This window comes from Ambystoma mexicanum, chromosome 2q, assembly GCF_040938575.1.
Source record: "Ambystoma mexicanum isolate Mex_15411 chromosome 2q, UKY_AmexF1_1, whole genome shotgun sequence".
Classification (NCBI taxonomy): domain Eukaryota; kingdom Metazoa; phylum Chordata; class Amphibia; order Caudata; family Ambystomatidae; genus Ambystoma; species Ambystoma mexicanum.
Genome location: NC_090924.1, coordinates 905702456 through 905721275, shown reverse-complemented (window position 1 = coordinate 905721275; position 18820 = coordinate 905702456). Strand labels below are relative to the sequence as shown.

At 47.7% G+C, this 18820-nt stretch overlaps 1 protein-coding gene across 3 annotated transcripts in view; it reads right to left on the bottom strand.

Annotated features, from left to right (window-relative positions):
* PALS2 (protein associated with LIN7 2, MAGUK p55 family member) overlaps positions 1 to 18820 on the bottom strand; it is a 1716257-nt gene that overhangs the window by 1544882 nt on the left and 152555 nt on the right. For 2 of the 3 annotated variants that reach the window (XM_069648194.1, XM_069648191.1), the window contains exon 2: positions 8155 to 8273. In XM_069648194.1, the coding sequence (XP_069504295.1) occupies positions 8155 to 8271 (117 nt within the window). In that variant the 5' untranslated portion in view covers positions 8272 to 8273. The remainder of the gene's footprint in view (positions 1 to 8154; positions 8274 to 18820) is intronic. The other variant, XM_069648193.1, reaches the window with a different exon arrangement.

Below are 18820 nucleotides of genomic sequence, written 5' to 3'. Positions count from 1 at the left end.
TTTGGGACTACGATGAGCACCCTTAATTTTGTTTTAGAAGGCAGGGAACTTCCTTCATTGCAATAGGGCCAGTTACGCATTTCCCTTTTTATTTGAATAAAATCGATCTGCACCATGACCCATTGTGGTCAGAGTCCTCCTCCTGGTTCACCACAGTAACAAAGGCTTTAAGACATTTTGAAGTCCTTTGTTATGTCAGGGAAGAATTTTAAGACCTCTCCCAACATCTACATTACGGAGGACCCTTTCTCAGTCAGATGGTTCAGAAAAGTATACTGGTAAGGACATTTCTTGGTCGATATGAAATTCTGTAGCCACTTTCAGCAAGAAGGACTGATGTGTTCAAATGGTCCTTCATCCTGAAAGGTCGTAAAGGGTTCCATGGCACAAATGCAGATCACTAGCCCTTTTTGATGATGCAAAGGCCACTAGGATAACGATCTTCCAGGTTGCCAATTGTTGCTTGAGGCTCAAACGGTTTGTAACAAATTGCGTGGAGAGCATTAAGATCCCATTTAGAATGCGAGGATTTAACAAGAAGATGGAGGAGACACTGGATTAGACAAAGAAAAGGAATGGTTTTCTGTGCTTAGCTATGCTCCCAGAGCTGACAGATGAGTTCTGCAGGAATCTACCTGGTTTGCCACTGCTGCAAGTTCAAATATGAAGGAAAGAATCTCTCCTTAAGAAACAGACAAAAGGGTTTCTCTTTCTAAGATCCAGTGACAAAAGCAAAGCCAATTGCTATTATACCAAGCTCTTGGAGAAGGCTTAAATAGCGCCTGTACAATGTAAAGGTTTTCTTCTGAAAGACCAAGACAGCCTAGTGACCTGATCTCAGAAACCACGCTGCAAGTTCAGTGATCGTGGGGAGGGATTTAAACAGCAGACCGTTGTCCTGGTGAAGCAGGTTGAGGAGACTGGTAGATGAATCGGCTGGTGAGTCAAGAGGCTCGGGGGCAAAACAAAAGAGTTGATGGCTGGAAGGTTTAGAATAAATCTTGACCTCTGGCATTGCTCTGGGCAACCCTCCAGACCATCGTTCTTCGCCTGCCAAGCCATTACAAAAGGGGAAAAACCATATGCAAATCAGGCTTGGTCCCACCCCCAAAGGGGTAGTCCAGCCCGAACTGCTAGGTCACATCCCTTTTGCACGAGACCACAAGCATCCCCAGACATGTTTCAGCCTTGTTGGGCGTCATCAGTGAGGAGTAGCTTGGGTCTCTAGGCCCAGCAGGCAAGGGACCCACGTCTGGGCATACCCTTCCCACTCGGGGTGACAATAGCAAAACAAAAGAGTTGATGGCTGGAAGGTTTAGAATAAATCTTGACCTCTGGCATTGCTCTGGGCAACCCTCCAGACCATCGTTCTTCGCCTGCCAAGCCATTACAAAAGGGGAAAAACCATATGCAAATCAGGCTTGGTCCCACCCCCAAAGGGGTAGTCCAGCCCGAACTGCTAGGTCACATCCCTTTTGCACGAGACCACAAGCATCCCCAGACATGTTTCAGCCTTGTTGGGCGTCATCAGTGAGGAGTAGCTTGGGTCTCTAGGCCCAGCAGGCAAGGGACCCACGTCTGGGCATACCCTTCCCACTCGGGGTGACAATAGCAAAACAAAAGAGTTGATGGCTGGAAGGTTTAGAATAAATCTTGACCTCTGGCATTGCTCTGGGCAACCCTCCAGACCATCGTTCTTCGCCTTCCCCTTTTGTAATGGCTTGGCAGGCGAAGCACGGTGGTCTGGAGGGTTGCCCAGAGCATTGCCAGTGGTTAAGATTAATTCTAAACCTTCCAGCCATCACCTCTTTGTTTTTGCTGAGTCAAGAGGCTCATCAGGTCAGAAAACTAGAACCTCACTGGGCACCAACATGCTATTAATAGGAGTATGCAGTTGGTCGTGTTACACAGTTTTACTAAGGACGATGGATTAATGGAAGAGGGGGAAATGCTAAGGCATTCATATTGTCCCAGGAGATCTCCATAGTGACTCCCAATGAGTTTGCCCCCAGACCCTCTCTGGAGGCATAAAAAGGAAGTTTCTTGTTCCCGATGTTAGCAAATAGATCAACTTTGTGAAGTCCTCCCCATTTAAGATCCGATTCAGGACATCAATGTTCAGCTCCCATTTGTGGTTTGCCATTGCCAGGCAACTGGGGGAGTCCATGGCTGAATTGTCTGTTCTATTCCTCTCTGGATTGCCCACTCAAAAGTCTGTATCGCCAGTAGGATAATGGGATAAGAGTTGGTGTGGTTCGGTTTGCTTCAATAAAACAGTGATACTGCATTGTCTTTGAAAGAGTAATGTTCTCTTTACAATATTTGAAGCGAAAGTCTTGAGCAACAGAAGATTTGCTGTCAATGCCAGGACATTTATATGTTCCTTGTGCTCTAATGGGGCCATAGATCAAATACTTTTGGACTACTAAAGTTGCCCCCGAACCCAGTGAGGAAGAATCTGTGGTTGACCGTCATGAGAGGGGAGGTGCCCCCTCCCGACAGATTGTCGACACTCGACCACCATATAAGGTCTTGTCTCATATCCTCGATCACAGGGACTAAACGAGACGGAGGGCCTTAAAGGCGAGAGCATACCAGTCTCAGAGCCATCCGTGTTATTCCCATCTTTGGACTCACTAATGGAACAACTAGGACACAGGAACCCGATTGGCCCAGTAGCCTCTGTAACCACAAGGGCGTTGGTCGGAGAAAAATTGAACAAGTCTGTTTAAGTCTAATATTCTCTCTGGTGTAACAAATAATGTTGCTAGCATTATATCCCAATTAAAACCTATTAAACTCAGGTCTTGGGAGACCATCATGGAGGATTTCGACCTTTTAGATGGAATCCCACCAGACGTGGACAATGGAAACTCAGGAGCCAATCGTCCAAGTGCGGATACACATGAACTCCTTGAAGTCCAAGGTAAGCTTCAACCGTCGACATCTTCTTAAAGACTGAACAGAGTGCAATTTAAAAAGGAAGAACTTGGATACAAAGTGTCTGCAATCAAGAGCAGATGACAATTTAAATGAAAAGCCAATGGGAATATGGAGATCAGATCCATTGCATAGATCCAAACTCTATGTGGGCTCCTTTTATTGAAAGTCTCTTCAGGAAAATTGCTGGATCCAAACAACTTCCAGAGTCGTGGCTAACAGCAATCGTGGATCCCATTCACAAGAAGGGCAGCTGGGATATTCCCGATAATGACCGCCCATTGCATTGCTTGATTCAATTGGTAAAATCTTTGGTTCCCATCTACGATTGAATCTTGTGAATGGGCCCACGGTGCTGGCATTCTTGATGAACGTCAAACTGGCTTCTCAAAGGGCATGGGTGTAGATGTAAACATCTCGATACGAACAATCTTAAAACTGGAAGCCCAGAAAGCCAGATCTAAAATCCATCTAGCATGTATTGATATGAAGCAGGCCTTTGACGGTATAAATCGTGACCTGCTTTGGTCAAAATTGCATAAATGGAAATGTCCAGCCAGCATTCTCGACCCAATAATGGCTATCCACTCGAATACCTCAATTCGGGTTCCCCTTAACAAGAGCGGAGAACTATCAGCTTCGATTCCAACAACAAGGGGAGTTAAGCAAGGCTGCCCCCTTGCTGCGGATTTATTCAAATTATTCTTGGCGGATTTGCCGCCCTACCTTGATCAGGCACATTGTTTTTTGCCTAAAATAAATCAGGTGCCTGTAAGTTATATCGCCCATGCAGACGATCTAGTCTTGAAGACAGCACCCAGATCGGCCTCCAGCGCCTACTTCTCTGCCTCTATGACTATCTATTAATGAACTCTCAATTAACACAGAAAAAAACAAAATTGTGTCCATTGGAGCTGTGACCAGTACAAAAGATACAGCCTTTAGGTGGGCAGTTGGAGGCCAGCTTTTGTCTTCAGTAGACTCTATACGCCACTTAGCAGTCCAGTTCAATAACTCCATTTGTGAACATCAGTGGGCGAAGGATTTGAAGTTGAAGACCTCAAGGTTGGCACTCCAAGCAGCAAAAATAAACAAAAGCTATGGCAAATTTTCCCTAACACCTCTTATGATGTTCTACTTGCAAAAGGTAGTGCCCATACTAACTTTCGGAGCGGAAGCTAGCTGGAACATCAATGAGCAAACCTGGAACCATCTTGAAGGCCGTTTCTGGCGCCGCGCCCTTAATCTTCTGCAATGTGTCTCACTTATATCACTACGCCATGAACTATCACTAAATTCACTGTACAGCTATGTGATCTGGAAATCAATTTCGCTAATGTGAAAGATGACAGTGGATAGCAAGTCTCCGGCTTACCATATATTCACAATTAAACATGCAACTAAAAACGTCTGCTTGCTGGACCAATGGCGGTTAAGAGTGCAAGGATGGGTCGATGCTGTGGCAATTAGCAATTATGACCTTTTTATTCGGCCACAACATGCAAAAAGAAAATTTGAGTCCTGGCCATGGATTGTTAACCTAGAGAAACGCGAAAAACTGATTTCAACCAACTGGCTGGGTAATGAACAAAAAAAAAAATACTCAGACGCCCTACTTGCTGCTCTGTTACTCCCGTTACTATCATGAGCAATTCCTTAGATTTCGATTGAACATCTTGAAATCTAAGGAAATTCGATGGCAAAGAAAAGACCTACTGATAAAACACAATCTATGCCGTTTCTGTCATGGTACAGTTAAATCATTGAAACATCTAATCTTGGACTGCCAGGCAACCTGTAACTTACGTTTTACACATCTTGGTCAATTTGCTCCCACAGACGAAGACATGGCTGCCTGGTGGTGTCCGATTTCTTCTGGCAATAATGTCAAACATGTTTGCGCCTTCGTGAAATACTTGGATGTGCTCTTGAAGTCCCCATCTTAAGCTGTGCCTAAGAAGCCGACATTCTGTTGGACTACCAAATGTCGGCTGAGCCAAATCTGCTTTCACTTGCTGTGTGAAAGTCTGTTTTTTTAGAAGCTTGAGACTTCTTCTCTTTTCCTGTTTTGGCCTCTCCTTTCTTTATTTTGTTCTTTTCTTTCTCTTTTTTTCCTTCTTGCTAACTGGCTTCTTTTCTTAGAAGTGCGAGTGGAATGGTCGCTACTTTTCCAATGGATCTATGGAATTTTGAAACAAAGTCTTTTCTTTCTTTAGAAGTGTGAGTGGAATGGTTGTTACTTATTTAATGGATGTATGGATTTTTGAAACAAAAGTTTATTTATGTCAAAACTGTAGTTTTTTAAAAATAAAAAAAAATTGATCCAAACTCCCTGTTGTGGAATACATTGAAACTTTGCTGCGGTATTAATCTTGACTTTTTCTTGGGGAAGGTTAAGGTTGAAAACAGACAGGGCTAATATTGTGCGCAGGCCAGCCTGGTTGGATTCGAGCACTGTGAAGAGGCCCAAACAAAAGCCCGCTCTCCAGTGGTAAGTCTTCCATTGCTCTCAGAAAGAAGTTTTCCCATCTCTTCTCGTAGAACTGGGGATCCAGTCTGATGAAAAGGTGGGCAGAAAGAAGGAAAGGGGGAAGCAGGGTTGCAAGGCTAAACCCTTTGTAGGCAACTGACAACACCCATGCATCCGGCCCTCTACAGATGAAAGGGAATAGACACTCCCAACCAGAGTTCCATGGACCAATCCGGACCATCATTTAGAGTCTGACAGCTGTTTGTCGCTTTCTTCTCTGGAAGCTAGGCAAACGGTCTGACTCACCAGACTTTGTCCTGAAAGCCTAGAAATACTGTGAAGGAGCAGGAACAAAAGTCAGACTAGATTTTGAGGCACAGGTTTAGCTAGCTAGAACCAACAGGGACTTCACTGTTAAGGTACTCATTTTCCTTTTCATCTGTTGAATGGTGGAAAAGGTCCTTACCATCAAAACGGAGGTCTAAGACCTTCTCCTGAACCTCCTTTGTGAACTTAGGTAGCCAGGTCAATCGCTAAACACCTAACTGAGGTATCCACATGATGTACCGCATATTCAAGGAAATCCTGAGCAACTGTTCTTGCATCTGTGAAGCCACATTTGAATTGCTCAATTTTGTCCGAGGGAACATCTTGCTCGAATTCTGATAATTCCTTGCAGAGTTTGAGATTAGCCACAGCTAAAACTGCCTCAGTGTTTGCTTGTTCAACTGTAGAGCCAAATTAGAATTAAAAAAAAACGTGTTACCTTCTTCTAGGATTTTGCCCCATTTACTCAGTTGTGCCATCGAGGAAGATGATGGCCTAGCGTACAGAGTAGCAGCCGCTACTACCATAGATGGTGGAGGGCAGGTAGTTATTGGTACCTTGGACAAGAGCAGTCTGTACTGTGAATCGATCTTTCAATTGATATGCAAAGCAGACTGTGGCTTTTCCCACCGTTTTTACTTCAGAGGTAAGCTCTGAATGTTCAGATGTCTTCAGGGATAAAACTCCTGCTTCAATTCATACTTCAGCAAGTGAGGATTCTGGCATAGGGATATCGAAATAGCACATATGGGCCATGACTATCGAATGCACGAACAGTCGAAGGCGGCTTGTCCTCTTCTTCCTGCGTGTCAATATCGTCCTTCCATGTGGGGGTGTGTCAAATCTGCAGGCAGTGGAACTGGAGGTTGCGGATCAAGCTCTTGGGCATTCCTCCAGCTTTGATGAAGGTGGAGGAGGAATATCAGGAGGCTTAGGGGTTTCCTGAGGCTGTGTGATAAACTCCCTGAACAGATATTTAAAGTAAGACGTCATCAGATCAGAGTTTATTACAGCCTGGAATTTCGTGGAAAATTATTCCACCCCCCAAGGTATGGCGTGGCTGTGGTATAGGAACCAGTCTAGAAAGCAGATTTGTCTCCAAGAATACACTGAAATGGATTCCCATGAATCCTCCTAGCCAAGGGTCTATGGAATGGAGGGAAGAGGCCATGGGCGGGAGAGAGCGAGTGGAGGGCATCGATCTTGGCCTACTCTCAGTCAAGATTGGTACCAATACTGTTAAGGAAAGGGCCATAGCTGCAGTATCATGCAGGGCAGCCACTTATCACAGCATTGTCAGGAATATTAGTAAATTCAGCAGTTTGCTTGGAGGACTTTGAGACTTCAAGGAGGATTCGAAGAACTGGTTGACTACTTCAATGAAAATGTGATTTTAGCCCTCTTGGAGGGAATCCTCTGCAGCCAATGCCAGTTGCAACAGTCTTAGGACGAGGCCCTCACTTTTCATCCCCTAGTAGAAGATCCGCTGCATGACCTGAACCTTTGTTAGTCCCAGTTTTGTGATCCCTGAGGATTCTCCAGACGTTGGAGGCCCTGAACAGGGATATTCAGCCCTGGCAGTAAGTTTTTTAGCCTCTAAACCCTCAGGGTTGCCCCCATCACCTTTAGCCCCTTTACAGGGAACCTCAGCAGATGCTCCATTCTCCAGCTTAAACCCTTTGTGGGGTACCTCGAGACAAGTACCGGTAGTGCTAGGATCCACACTACTCCTCCCAGAACCAGACTCCCCTGAGAAGAGGTCACCTGGCCGGGATGCTCTGAAAAGGAATGTACTTACCGGACAGAGTCATTACTCTTCAATTAATTCTCTGAAGTAGCTTGGAGCAATAACCAGAAAACTACTTCCCACTTCTGAAGTCTTCTCTCGAGCCAACATACCGAAAAAGAGTCACCGAAGAAACACAAGCTCGGCCGATGGTCCGGACATAGACACTTGAGGCAACGATTATGGTGATCCGCTGCCACGTGATGAAAATAGGAAGCACACAATGCAAAGCCTTTAATATCCAGGATAGGAGGAGGGAATAAGGCCAACTGCGGGTTGCAGGCAGGAAGAACCCCGAACTATGAGAGGACAAAAGAGGCTGGGGGGAAAATGTACCTGCAGGTGCTAATGATCTCAAAAACACAGAGAAAAGGGCTGAAGGATCAGGGGTGGGGGGGATAAGAAGGCAGGGCCAAGGCCATGCACGCACCAGCCTATAAAAATAAAAAAACACAACAGTTTTAGTGCTACACAAAAAAAGCACTCTGATCCTGTCCAGGAGGATAGGATGTTCCCCAAGTATGAAGGAAAAGGGAAAGTATGTTAAGCACTAAAGTTAAAACAGAAGTATGCAGAGAGTGAACACAAAATTGCATCAGTCATTTAAATGTATCCCACCAAAACAAAATACCTTTGCAAGGGACCTTACAATTGGGTTATCCATAATTCCCTTCAGGAAAATCATGTCAGTCTCGTCAGCTCCTGTGGGCGTAGACAATTCAGTAAGGTTGTCCAAAACATGCTGCATTGCTAAGGAAAAGAAGAAACATGTATTGTTAATACCAAACATCATACTGATACAAAATGTTGTCAAAATAAAAAAAAAAGAAATCCCCAATGCGAACTGTACATGTTCAAAGACTGAGTTTTTTCGCAAATCTCTCAAAACATGGCTCTTTCAACAACACTTGACCAAGGACTCATTCCAATGGACGCACGTACCTACGCATAGCCCTCCCAGTAATGCGCTACTGTTAAAATTTGCCAGCTACCCACACTGTTCAGCGCTCTGCTGCTCTCGGGCTAGGTCAGCGCTTTTAACAATAAAATTAAATAAAAATGTTTAAAAATAAATCATAGTGGGAACAACAGTTAGCAGGAATGATCATGCATATCCTCTTTTCACATGGCTGGCCATAACATCTTCACCTGCATTCCCTTCTCCCAGAGTCAGTCCTCCAGATAAGGGATGTATTAACCACTTACTCCCTAAAAATGGGGAAATACTCCCAAAAAATAAAAATAGGGAGTACAAATGCTTCCAACAGAAAATGGGAAACAGACACAGGACATTGTGTCCCTGCTTTCACCCACACGGTTACGTTGATAGGTTTAGACCAATAGTGCACATAGTACCACAAAACCAAACTATTGTTACTGCCTAATTGAAAGAAGTAAGCCTAGGTCTTTAAAAAAAAAAGTGTATAAATAACTAGGTGCAAAGGAATTACTAGTACAAACAAATTTCAGTTTTCCAGGCAATACATTTTTACTCGCTTATAAAATAATACTCCCATTGGGAAGTGGACTTACATTTTTTTACTCCTTAAAAAATCATTTTACTCCAAACACTTATAAATAAATAAAAATAAATAAATGTAAAGGTTATCTGGAGCACTGCCCAGAGTGGTCAATAGCTAGGGGCAATGGGCGGAAAGGAGCTATAAATAGAACAAAAAGAGAAATCATAATAACAATGCAACAATCTGTCTCCGCTACACTCAATTCCAGGATCACACACACATTTCACAGAGCTCATCATGGCCAAACGTAGTATACATTAGTTGAAACATTAAAGAAGAAATCAGCGATTATGGTGTGAAAACAGTGTGCAATTCCTGCCTCGAGTCTGGCAAATAACATTTGTGCATTTGTGTTTTTATAGGTTAAATAAGCATTCATGAAAAGCTTCCAGGGTCAACTAACTACTTGTTACTGAAAACATCAAAAACCTGCTTTCAGAATGCACTATTCTGCCACTGGAGATCTCAGAATTATTTAATATCCATATCTAAAGCAAGGTCACAGGAGAAGGAATAAAAATTGCTTCGTTTTTGATTGGCTGACGCATTCTGTGGGATTATTTCGCATGAAAATGCAGAGATCTCTCAATACCTTCCCATCAGCCAGTAAAACAGAGTCAGAAATCATTTATTTTCCACTAAAGGATCCACACTATACCAGCAATGGCACAGAGCATTTTAAAAAGGTACAGCGGAATGTTAGAACCCAACGTAAGAGAATTGTCTGAAGACAGAACGTAAACCAGAGCTTGAACGTTACACTTTTTTTTTAAAGTATTTCCTTGGCTCAAAAGGTAGTTCCTGCATTTGTAACTGTGCACTTGAAATTAATCTTGAAAGGAAATGCAGCTGCAAACCCATAATCCTATAGCTTGGATATCGGAGCAGCATGCTTTAATACAAACACTTACCTGTAACTCCTGTTCGAGCATTGGTATCTTTCATGGATTCACATGCTTATTGAATAATCCTCATCAGGCTGAGAATCATCAGTAATATATTTTTTTTACATTTTTCTTTCTTAATTACACACAACATATAACACTCCCGACATTTCCAATTACATGTGTTTCACAGCATACTGTACATGTTTGTTTCTTTAACGTCTCCCCCCCTCCCCCTCCATCCCCCAAAAACTCGAGCACTACTCCTTGATCCTCCGATATTAGTTGCTCAGGGTAAGTCCTCCTCAGGCAAGTCCTCGTCACTGGGGTCACTACAGGTGCACCCATGTAGCAAGGCTATCATTTGTCTCCATTCCATTTGTGGTCCCACTTCCTCTCCCTCTCCTTTGCTAGCCGCCTCATACCATGCCATTGACTCTGCATCGGCCCACTTGAGGAGGTCCTCCCACCACCACTCCACTCTAGGTCTGTGAGCGGCTTTCCAGCTCATGGCGATTCTCCTCTTGCCCAGAATGTATGCTAAGTCTTTCAGTTTGCATACATGTTTCAGTTTCAGCCTGGTAAATCCCCCTAGCATGCATGCCCAAATAGATTCTACGTCTAATTTAATCCCCTTCTCGGATAATCTCCCCCCAGAATTTCCCAACCTCAGGGCATGCCCAAAACATGTGGATCATCCCGGCTTTCTCTTCGCCACACTTGGGGCATCTTTGTGCCTCTGCGTTTCCAAATTTCGCTATCATACGGGGGGTCATGTATGCTCTATGAGTGACATATAGTTGGATGTGTTGTAACCTGGCATTTCTGGAAACCTTCTTGTGATATTTTTGGGCCCTCTCCCATTGTCCGTCTTGCATGGCCTCTCCTGCCTCCTCCTCCCAATCCCTTCTTAGATCGGTGGGCTCTTTCCCCACTCTCAGCATAGCGAATTCATAAATCCTGGATATTTCGTGCCCCCCCCCTCCGAGATGTCATACATTGTTTCAATGGCCGTAACCGGGAGCTCCGCCAACTCCAGCTCAGACAATGTTTCTTTCACTTTAACAATTCTGTTATACGTGATATACTGTCCTGGCTGTACCCCAGTCTCATCTATTGTTGTTTGGAACTCTATGACCCCTCCCTCCTGCCAGATATCCCCCAGGGTGGCTAGGCCCACAGGCTCCCAGTATCTTCGAATCATTCTTCGGAGTTGGACATCTGCTCCGCACAGCGCCACCAGTGGCGCCTTCGGGGAGCACGGGGCCAGGCCCCCCATGGACCGGCACGCTCTGTGCCAGACCTCCCAGTCCAATCTGAGTAATCTTGGTCTCCCTCGCATCTCCGGTTTGGGAAGCCATATTAGTTCTCGTAAAAAATATGGGGCACTTTCCTTCTTTAATAGCCTGGATTCTGCCGACTCGTTTTCCGCTAGCCACCTGGCTACATATTGTAGTTGCGCCGCTAAGTAGTATATCTCAAAGTTTGGTAACTTAATCCCCCCCCCTTTATCATATGCGTTCTGGAGCTTCCACAGGGCCACTATTTCTAGTGTTATGCCACAGGAAGCCCCTGCACAAGCTGTGTAGTTTAGTTAAAAAAAAAGCGCTTGGACACCATGTATGGGATATTTGTAAAGTAGTGCAGTAGCCTGGGCAGAACCACCATCTTCAACAGGGCCGCCCGACCTACCATAGCCTGGGGAAGCTTGGCCCAAAATTCCATGCTATTTTTAACGCCTTCCACCGCTTTCTCTGTATTGTATTTGTGCTCAGCCGCTGCCGTATGATAGATTTTGATCCCCAGATATCTAAACGTTTCAGTCTGCCATGCTACTTGCAGGGAGGGCAGGTTTGTCTGTGGGGTGTCTCCGTATCTGCCCAGAGGAAACACGGTTGATTTATCGGGGTTGACCTTGATCCCGGAGAAGGCCGCATATCGTTCCATCACTTGTAAGATATATTGCAGATTCTCCTCTGGGTAGCACAGGTATAAAAGCATGTCGTCTGCATAAAGCGATATTAGGTGCGGTCCCGCTTTGGTGCGCACCCCTATCTCACCGTATTGTTGTCTAAGGTAGATGGCCAGGGGCTCGATTGCTAGTATATACAGCATAGGTGACCATGGACAGCCCTGCCTCGTGCCCCTGCCCAACTGCCAGCTCTCCGATATGATCTTCCCCGTTCTTACTCTGGCTGTGGGGGAGCTATCCCAAATCCCTTTAAGGCCGCCATCAGCCATGGCCATCGGACCGAGTCAAATGCCTTGACTGCATCCAGTGAGACAACTGCCATTTCGTCTGAGTCGCCCTCTGCCTGCTCTATGATGTGATGAAGCCTCCTGTGGTTGTCGGATATGCTCCTGCCCAGGACATATCCTGTTTGGTCAGGGTGTATTAATTTATTTATCATAGGCTTAGTCTATTAGCGAGCACTGTAGTAAGGATCTTACTGTCTTGGTTCAGCATGGACAGTGGTCTGCATGACCCGCAGTCCGCACTTGGCTTGCCTGGCTTGAGAAGAGGGATGACCATCGCCTCCCTCAGGGATGCCGACAGTCTTCCCATCTCGTATGCCTCATTCAACATGGCCAGCAGAGAGGGTAGGCTCTCTTGTCTGTATGTTTTGTAAAACCTGCTAGGGAGTCCGTCCATGCCAGGGGCCCATCACGTGGGTAGGTGCGTCACCACTGCCTCTAGTTCCTCCAGCGTGATCGGGGATTCCAAGTTCTCTCTATCTTCTGTGCTTAGTTGGGGCAATCCTATGTCCTCTAGGACCTCGCGAATTTCGCTTTCCATGTCTTCCCCCACTTCTGCGTAGAGGTGTTTGTAAAATTCGAGAAATCTCTCGTTCACCGTTTCCTGGGTATTGCAGATCTGTCCTGCCTCCCCCATTACCTCCCTAATCACAAGCTTTTGTTCCTCGTTTTTATATAGCCACGCTAGCAGCCTCCCTGGTTTGTCAACGCTCGCATGTTGCCGTTCAATGTATTTCTTATAATTTAGGTTGCTGAGCCTGTCCCATAGCTCTCCTCCCGCCAACTGTAGCTGGCTCGCCCTCTCAGTGTTCTTGTGAGGACCCCTCCTCCTTCATTATTGTTTCCAATCTTTTTTCGACATCCTGCAACTCCCGCTCTATGTCTCTTTGGAGCCCTTTGAATTTGGCGATGGCTGCCCCTCCGATTACCACCTTGAAGGCCTCCCACAGGGTCCCTCCCCGATTCCACACTTCCCGTGTTGAGTTCAAAATAGTTAATTATCTCCTCCCGAAGGTCCTCACGGAATGTAGCATCTTTCAGGGCCTCGGCTCGGCTCTGAGCCTCCAAGTGGGGATTCTGGCTCTTGGGGGCTGATGTCTCCACTCCAGGACCATAGGGGAGTGGTCCGATAGAATCCTGGCTTTGTATTCTGAGCCCGTCACCTCCCCAAATACTCCGGGGATGGCGAACATGTAATCCAACCTTGTGTATAGATTATGTGGGGCCACGTAGTGGGAATAGTGTCTCGCTTTCGGGTGCTGCTGCCTCCATATGACTTCGATCCCAAAATCCCCCAGAAGGGCTCTTAGTGCTCTCACTGCGGGTGTGTGTTTATCATATTTCGTGTCCAATCTGTCTAGTATAGGGTCTAATGTACAGTTAAAATCGCCCCCCCCCCACAAAATGACCAACTCGCCTACGAGGGGGCTAATCTTCCTATATAGCGATTAATAGTATGACACAGTATCCTGATTGGGAGCGCATGTATTTATGATGCTTATTTCCCCGTTTTCCAGGAGTCCCCAAATTGCCACCATCCTCCCATCAGGCTCCACCACAGTCTAATATCTGAAGAAGCACCTGAGGTGCAACCCATATAATCACCCCCCTGGCATATGCTGAATAAGTGGCACCCACAGTGGTGCCCTTCCATTGTTTTTTATTACCTCCTGTTTCTCCTTTGTAAGGTGGGTCTCTTGCAACAGGGCTACATCTACATCTATTTTTTGCCTCCTCAAATATATTATCACTTTATTCCTCTTCAGATAAGTATTGAGCCCCCTGACATTCCAGATTATCATTCCGAGGTCACCCATCCCCTTTTCGGCCTCTCCTCTTTTCCCTTCTTCCGGTGTTCCCAGCCCGGGGATGCTCGTCTTGGATTACACGCGGGTACATGCTCGTTCTCTAACCACTACCCCCAACACACTCCCCAACTCCCACTCCTCCCCTTTTCCCCTCCCCTCCCTTCCCTCCCCCACCCCAACAATTGCCCAGCTCCATCCAAGGATCTCAGGCGAGCCCGCATTTGGTTCCGTCCAGCTACTCCAGTACCGGACACCCAGCAGGAGGTTACCATACTACTGGTAACCGAACTAACCTATCTAAGGGGGTTGAGGTTGGGTGCTCTTCTGCTCCCGGTCATGCATCATATTCTGCCTTCCCATTATTTAATGCAACTATCATCAGGTCCCATTGGCGCATCTTTATACAGCACCTCACTCGTTGAAACGCTGCATCATTTCTCTGCGATGCTTCCCATCTGGTCTTCCCTTCCTTCAGGGCAGTTTTGTGCATCCACCCAGTCCGGCGCCTCCTCTGGGGTGTCGAAAAAACAGTGTTCTGTTCTTGTGAAATATCTCCATTCTCGCTGGGTACATCAACATGTACTTGTGTCCCGAGTCCCGTAGCCTCCTCTTAACTGTACCAAAATGTAGTCTCCTATGTTGCACCTGAAGAGTGTAGTCAGGGTATGCGGTTATTGAGGCGGATGCCCTCTGGATTGTGCCTCCCTTGCGGAAGTATTCCAGTATGCATTCCCTGATGCGGTAGTTCAATATTTTAGCGATAATGGGTCTCGGGGGGTTTGTAAGGCCTCTGTGGGCGCTCTCCACCGCAAATCCGAGACAGAGTGCCCCCTTTGATCTCTTGAAGGAGCAAGGATTCCACGTACTCTGTGGGGTTCGCTCCCTCCTCTCCTTCAAGAAGCCCCACGATACGCATGTTCATTCGTGCTCTTCCCTCCGCTTCCTCAGCTCTGCCCTCCAGGTTGCCCACCTGCTGCCGCAACGCGTGGCTCTCCTGGGCGTGCGAAGCACAAGCTGCTGTATTGGCCTCCATTCCCTTTTCCAGTTCTCCTGTACTGGCGAGACTGCTTGCCGGGCGCTGCTGTCCTTGCTTTTAGCACCCTCCATAGGTTGCGGGGTCTTGGTGTAATCTTCCATCGTGGGTTGTTTTCCTTTGGTTTTGAAGAGCTTGGTCGCCATACCCATCGCTCCGCTAGGCAAGCCGGCTGCCTGCCTCGGGCGTTGCAATGCAGTGCCACCGTCAGGGGCTAAGCTTCACGAGTGTGGGTGGCCACGCAACCCACCCCCAGGGCAGAGATCTTCTCCACTTGCTATTCTCCCCAGCAGGGTTACTTTGTGAGGCAATCCCGTGCAAATCTCATGTGATCTGCTTATATTTAGGCCTTGCCCTTCCGTGTTAGGGCTCAGGATCTGGCCGCTGGTCCCGGGTCAACTAGCCCGGGTTGTGCCCCTTGGGCGTGCTTCAGAGCCGCAGTTGCAACCACCTCATGGCCTCTCAGGCTGCTGTAGCTTCACAGCTCTCATATCCTAATGGGCCTCACAGTTCCTGCTCATACGCGCTCGTGGCCAGTGTATCAGCGTCCCCGGCCTGTCTACCTTGGCTTGCGTTACTTTGCACAGATATGGCTCCCCGGCCACGAAATCCAGCAGGGCCTCCCCTTATGTCGTCTCCTGTGTGCTGGTTGCCAAATAGTATTACATTCCTTGTATCTAATGCCCTGCAGCAGGCCACCATGGGATAGTCTGATCCTCTGTGGCGTGGAGGGGTGTTTCTTCCAACACGTATTGCCTACTGCTTGTCCCAGCTAATGGAGTAGTGGGGGTGACCCCCCCTCCCTGTGGTGCTCGGGCCATGTCTGAGGCCGGGCGATGCGTGCCTTGCCTCCCGCAGGGCTCCCCAGGCCACACACACCCCTGGCGTGCAACAGCGGCCCCTGGGGGGTTACGGGGGGGGGGGGGGCTTGGGTTGGTTGCTCCCGCGCAACACCGCCAGCCGGATCCCAGAGTCTTGTCCTGCACCGGCGGTCCCCAGCCCACCTTCAGCAGCACGGGGGTGCCGGCGCTGCCCTGTGCCCTTCCTCCTCCTTACGGTCTTCTGCGGCCACTCTCCGTACCTGGCAGGCGGGGTCCCGAAGTGCTCGGCTCGCTGGCGCCGGGGGTCAGTGCAATGAAGCAACGGCTACCGACAATGTCGTAGGCTGCACGTCCCCCATCGGATCACTGGGGGACAAGCCGCCTAAGCCGCTCCAGACAGCGGCTCCTCCCGACACCATCACCCTAATCCCCTCGACGTCCCTGGGCTCGGGAGTGTCCAGGCACTGGATCTGTGCCAACCATGCACAATCCTGCTATAGCGCTGTGCGGTCCCCCTGCTGGGTCTCTCTCCAACAGGTCCAAGGTGTACTGCCTCAGGGCGCCTCCGCGCTTCACTGCCAGTCTCCCCTGCCAGATGCTTTGTTCCGGGGCACCGCGGCCATTTTGGGCAGCGCTCCACAGATCAGTGCCAAGAGTTCCGACCTCGATTTAATTATTATGCAGGGAGCAGATTCCAATTCCGATGCACTCAATGCGTGCCGCTCGCCTTCCCCTGCACAATCCCATCTTCTGGGCAAGGATTTTGCGGCAGGGAAGGCAGGTATCTGCTGGAAGTAAGCCGGATCATCAGGCGATCCAGAGTTCTCCAGCCTCTTACATGGCCGGCTAGCCATGCCCCCCCTCAGTAATATTAAAGCAGTTTAGCTTTGAAGCTTAAAACTGATTGTCCTTTTTGTAGTCCATCAGTGTCAGTCTGGGTCATACTGCCCAAGTCAATGATATAGGTCCCCCTTAGCTCCAACCCTGGTGGCCATATTCAGATTTTAGAGGCGCACGTAATGTGGAGGTAGGAACCAAGAAGAGCAAGAGAGGTAGGTGCAAGGGTTGCATGTGAATCCATAAAAGATACCAATGATGGAGAACCGGAGTTACAGGTAAGAAACGTTTCTTCTCCAGCATTGGAACTTCCATGGATTAATAAGCTTATTTCATACGATTATACAGCAGTACATATACACAACCATTAGGCACGGGTAGTATAGCTCAGTGGCAACACGGTCGTCTTAAGGAACTCTTATGTCTGTGACCACAGAGAAGGCTGGTCTGCTGCACGTGTGTGGCGGGAAATGGCTGCTGAACGCACACCTTGATGGGCAAGTGCCCCAGAACTGCCTTAGCTAGAGACAGGAGGTATGGCAGGATTTGAGCAGCTTGGATCTTGAATGGGTTCAGCTGCTGGGATGCACACCAAATTGTAAAACACTTCCATTTGTGCTTCGAATATGACAGCGTAGAGGATGCTCTAGGTTAGGCAAGAATTAGTTTGCATTCCGGAAGCAATAGAATGGGTCTGAATTCTGGGGCTGCAGAAGCCAAACTGTCAAATTGAGAGACGCTGGTCGTGGTGTACCATGGATTTGTTGTCTCTGGAGAGCAGCTCAGGAAGAGAAGGCAGTTTGATGGATGGGGCTACCAACAGGTGGAGCAGGTCAGAGTACCAAATCTGGCATGGCCACACTGGGGCTACCAGGATCATTTTGCAGAAGTTCTGTTTGAGTGTGTTTAGAACTCGAAGCATTAGTGGAATTGTCCGGAAAGCATAGAGGAACAGTCCCTCCCATGGGAAAGAGAAAGCCTCCCCAAGACTCCCTGTCTGGGTATATCGACTGGCAAACTGGGTACACTTCGACATGTTTGCCACAGCTGCCAACACGATCTGTGGGCGGCCCCCATGGGAGAAGAAGGGGAGGGGGGGAGAGCTTGGTCTTGATGAAGCTCCCGTTTGGTAGGTGAATCCCCGGTAGGTGAAAGGGGACGAGATGCATGGTATGCATTATTGTCCAGTCCCATAGCACCTGTGCTTCCGCAGACAAGACCGGAGAGCAGGTACCTCCCTGCGTCCGGATGTAGAACATGGTGGTGGTGTGGTCTGTGAAGATGCGCATCACATTGTTCTGAAGTTGTGGCTTGAAGGAATTCAGCGCCCAGAAAACCACCCTTAACTCCAGGGTGTTAATGTGTAGCGCTTTGTCTTTGGGCTGCCATATGCCCCTGGCGTGGTACTGTCCTGTGTGGGCGCCCAACCCTTCGAAGGATGCATCCGTGGTGACTGTAGCCTGGTGCATTGAAGGCAAAAGGGAGCGCCCCGTTTGAAATTGTTGTGTTGATTCTGTTGAAGAGCTTTGCAGAAAGGTGGGGAGAGTTGAAGCATGTCGTCCCAGGGCCCAGACACTTGTTGCCAGCGGCTGTTAAGGAATTCCTGTGGACTTTGTGTAGAATGGAGTTTACCCTCTGCTCTGAGGGGTGGCGAGACATGCTAGGGTCTTGAGGCGCGAGCCTAGGAATATTTTGAGCAGGCTGTATGCAGGATTTGGAAAATTGATGGAGAATCACAGAGATGTTAGACACTGGATGGTCTCCTCTGTGTGCCATGTTACTGGTGGGAAGGATGTAGCACACACTAGCCAATCGTACAGATAAAGGTGGACGCCTGCATGCCGAAGGTGGGCTGCCAATGGTTCTAGGCATTTTGAAAACACCCATGGTGCTGCCTTTAGGACGAACGGCAGCACCTTGAATTGGTAGTATTTGCCTTGCACTACGAACCAGAGGAAGCGCCTGTCATGGATGGATGTCTATATGGAAAAACTCATCCTTTAAGTCCAGAGAGGAGAGAAAATCTCCTTATCCTAGCTGGTCTAGAATGTGTTGTAGCGTGACCATGCAAAACATCTGGGACTTGAACTTGTTGAGGTCTAGTATGGGTTTCCATCCTCTGGACATTTTCTAAC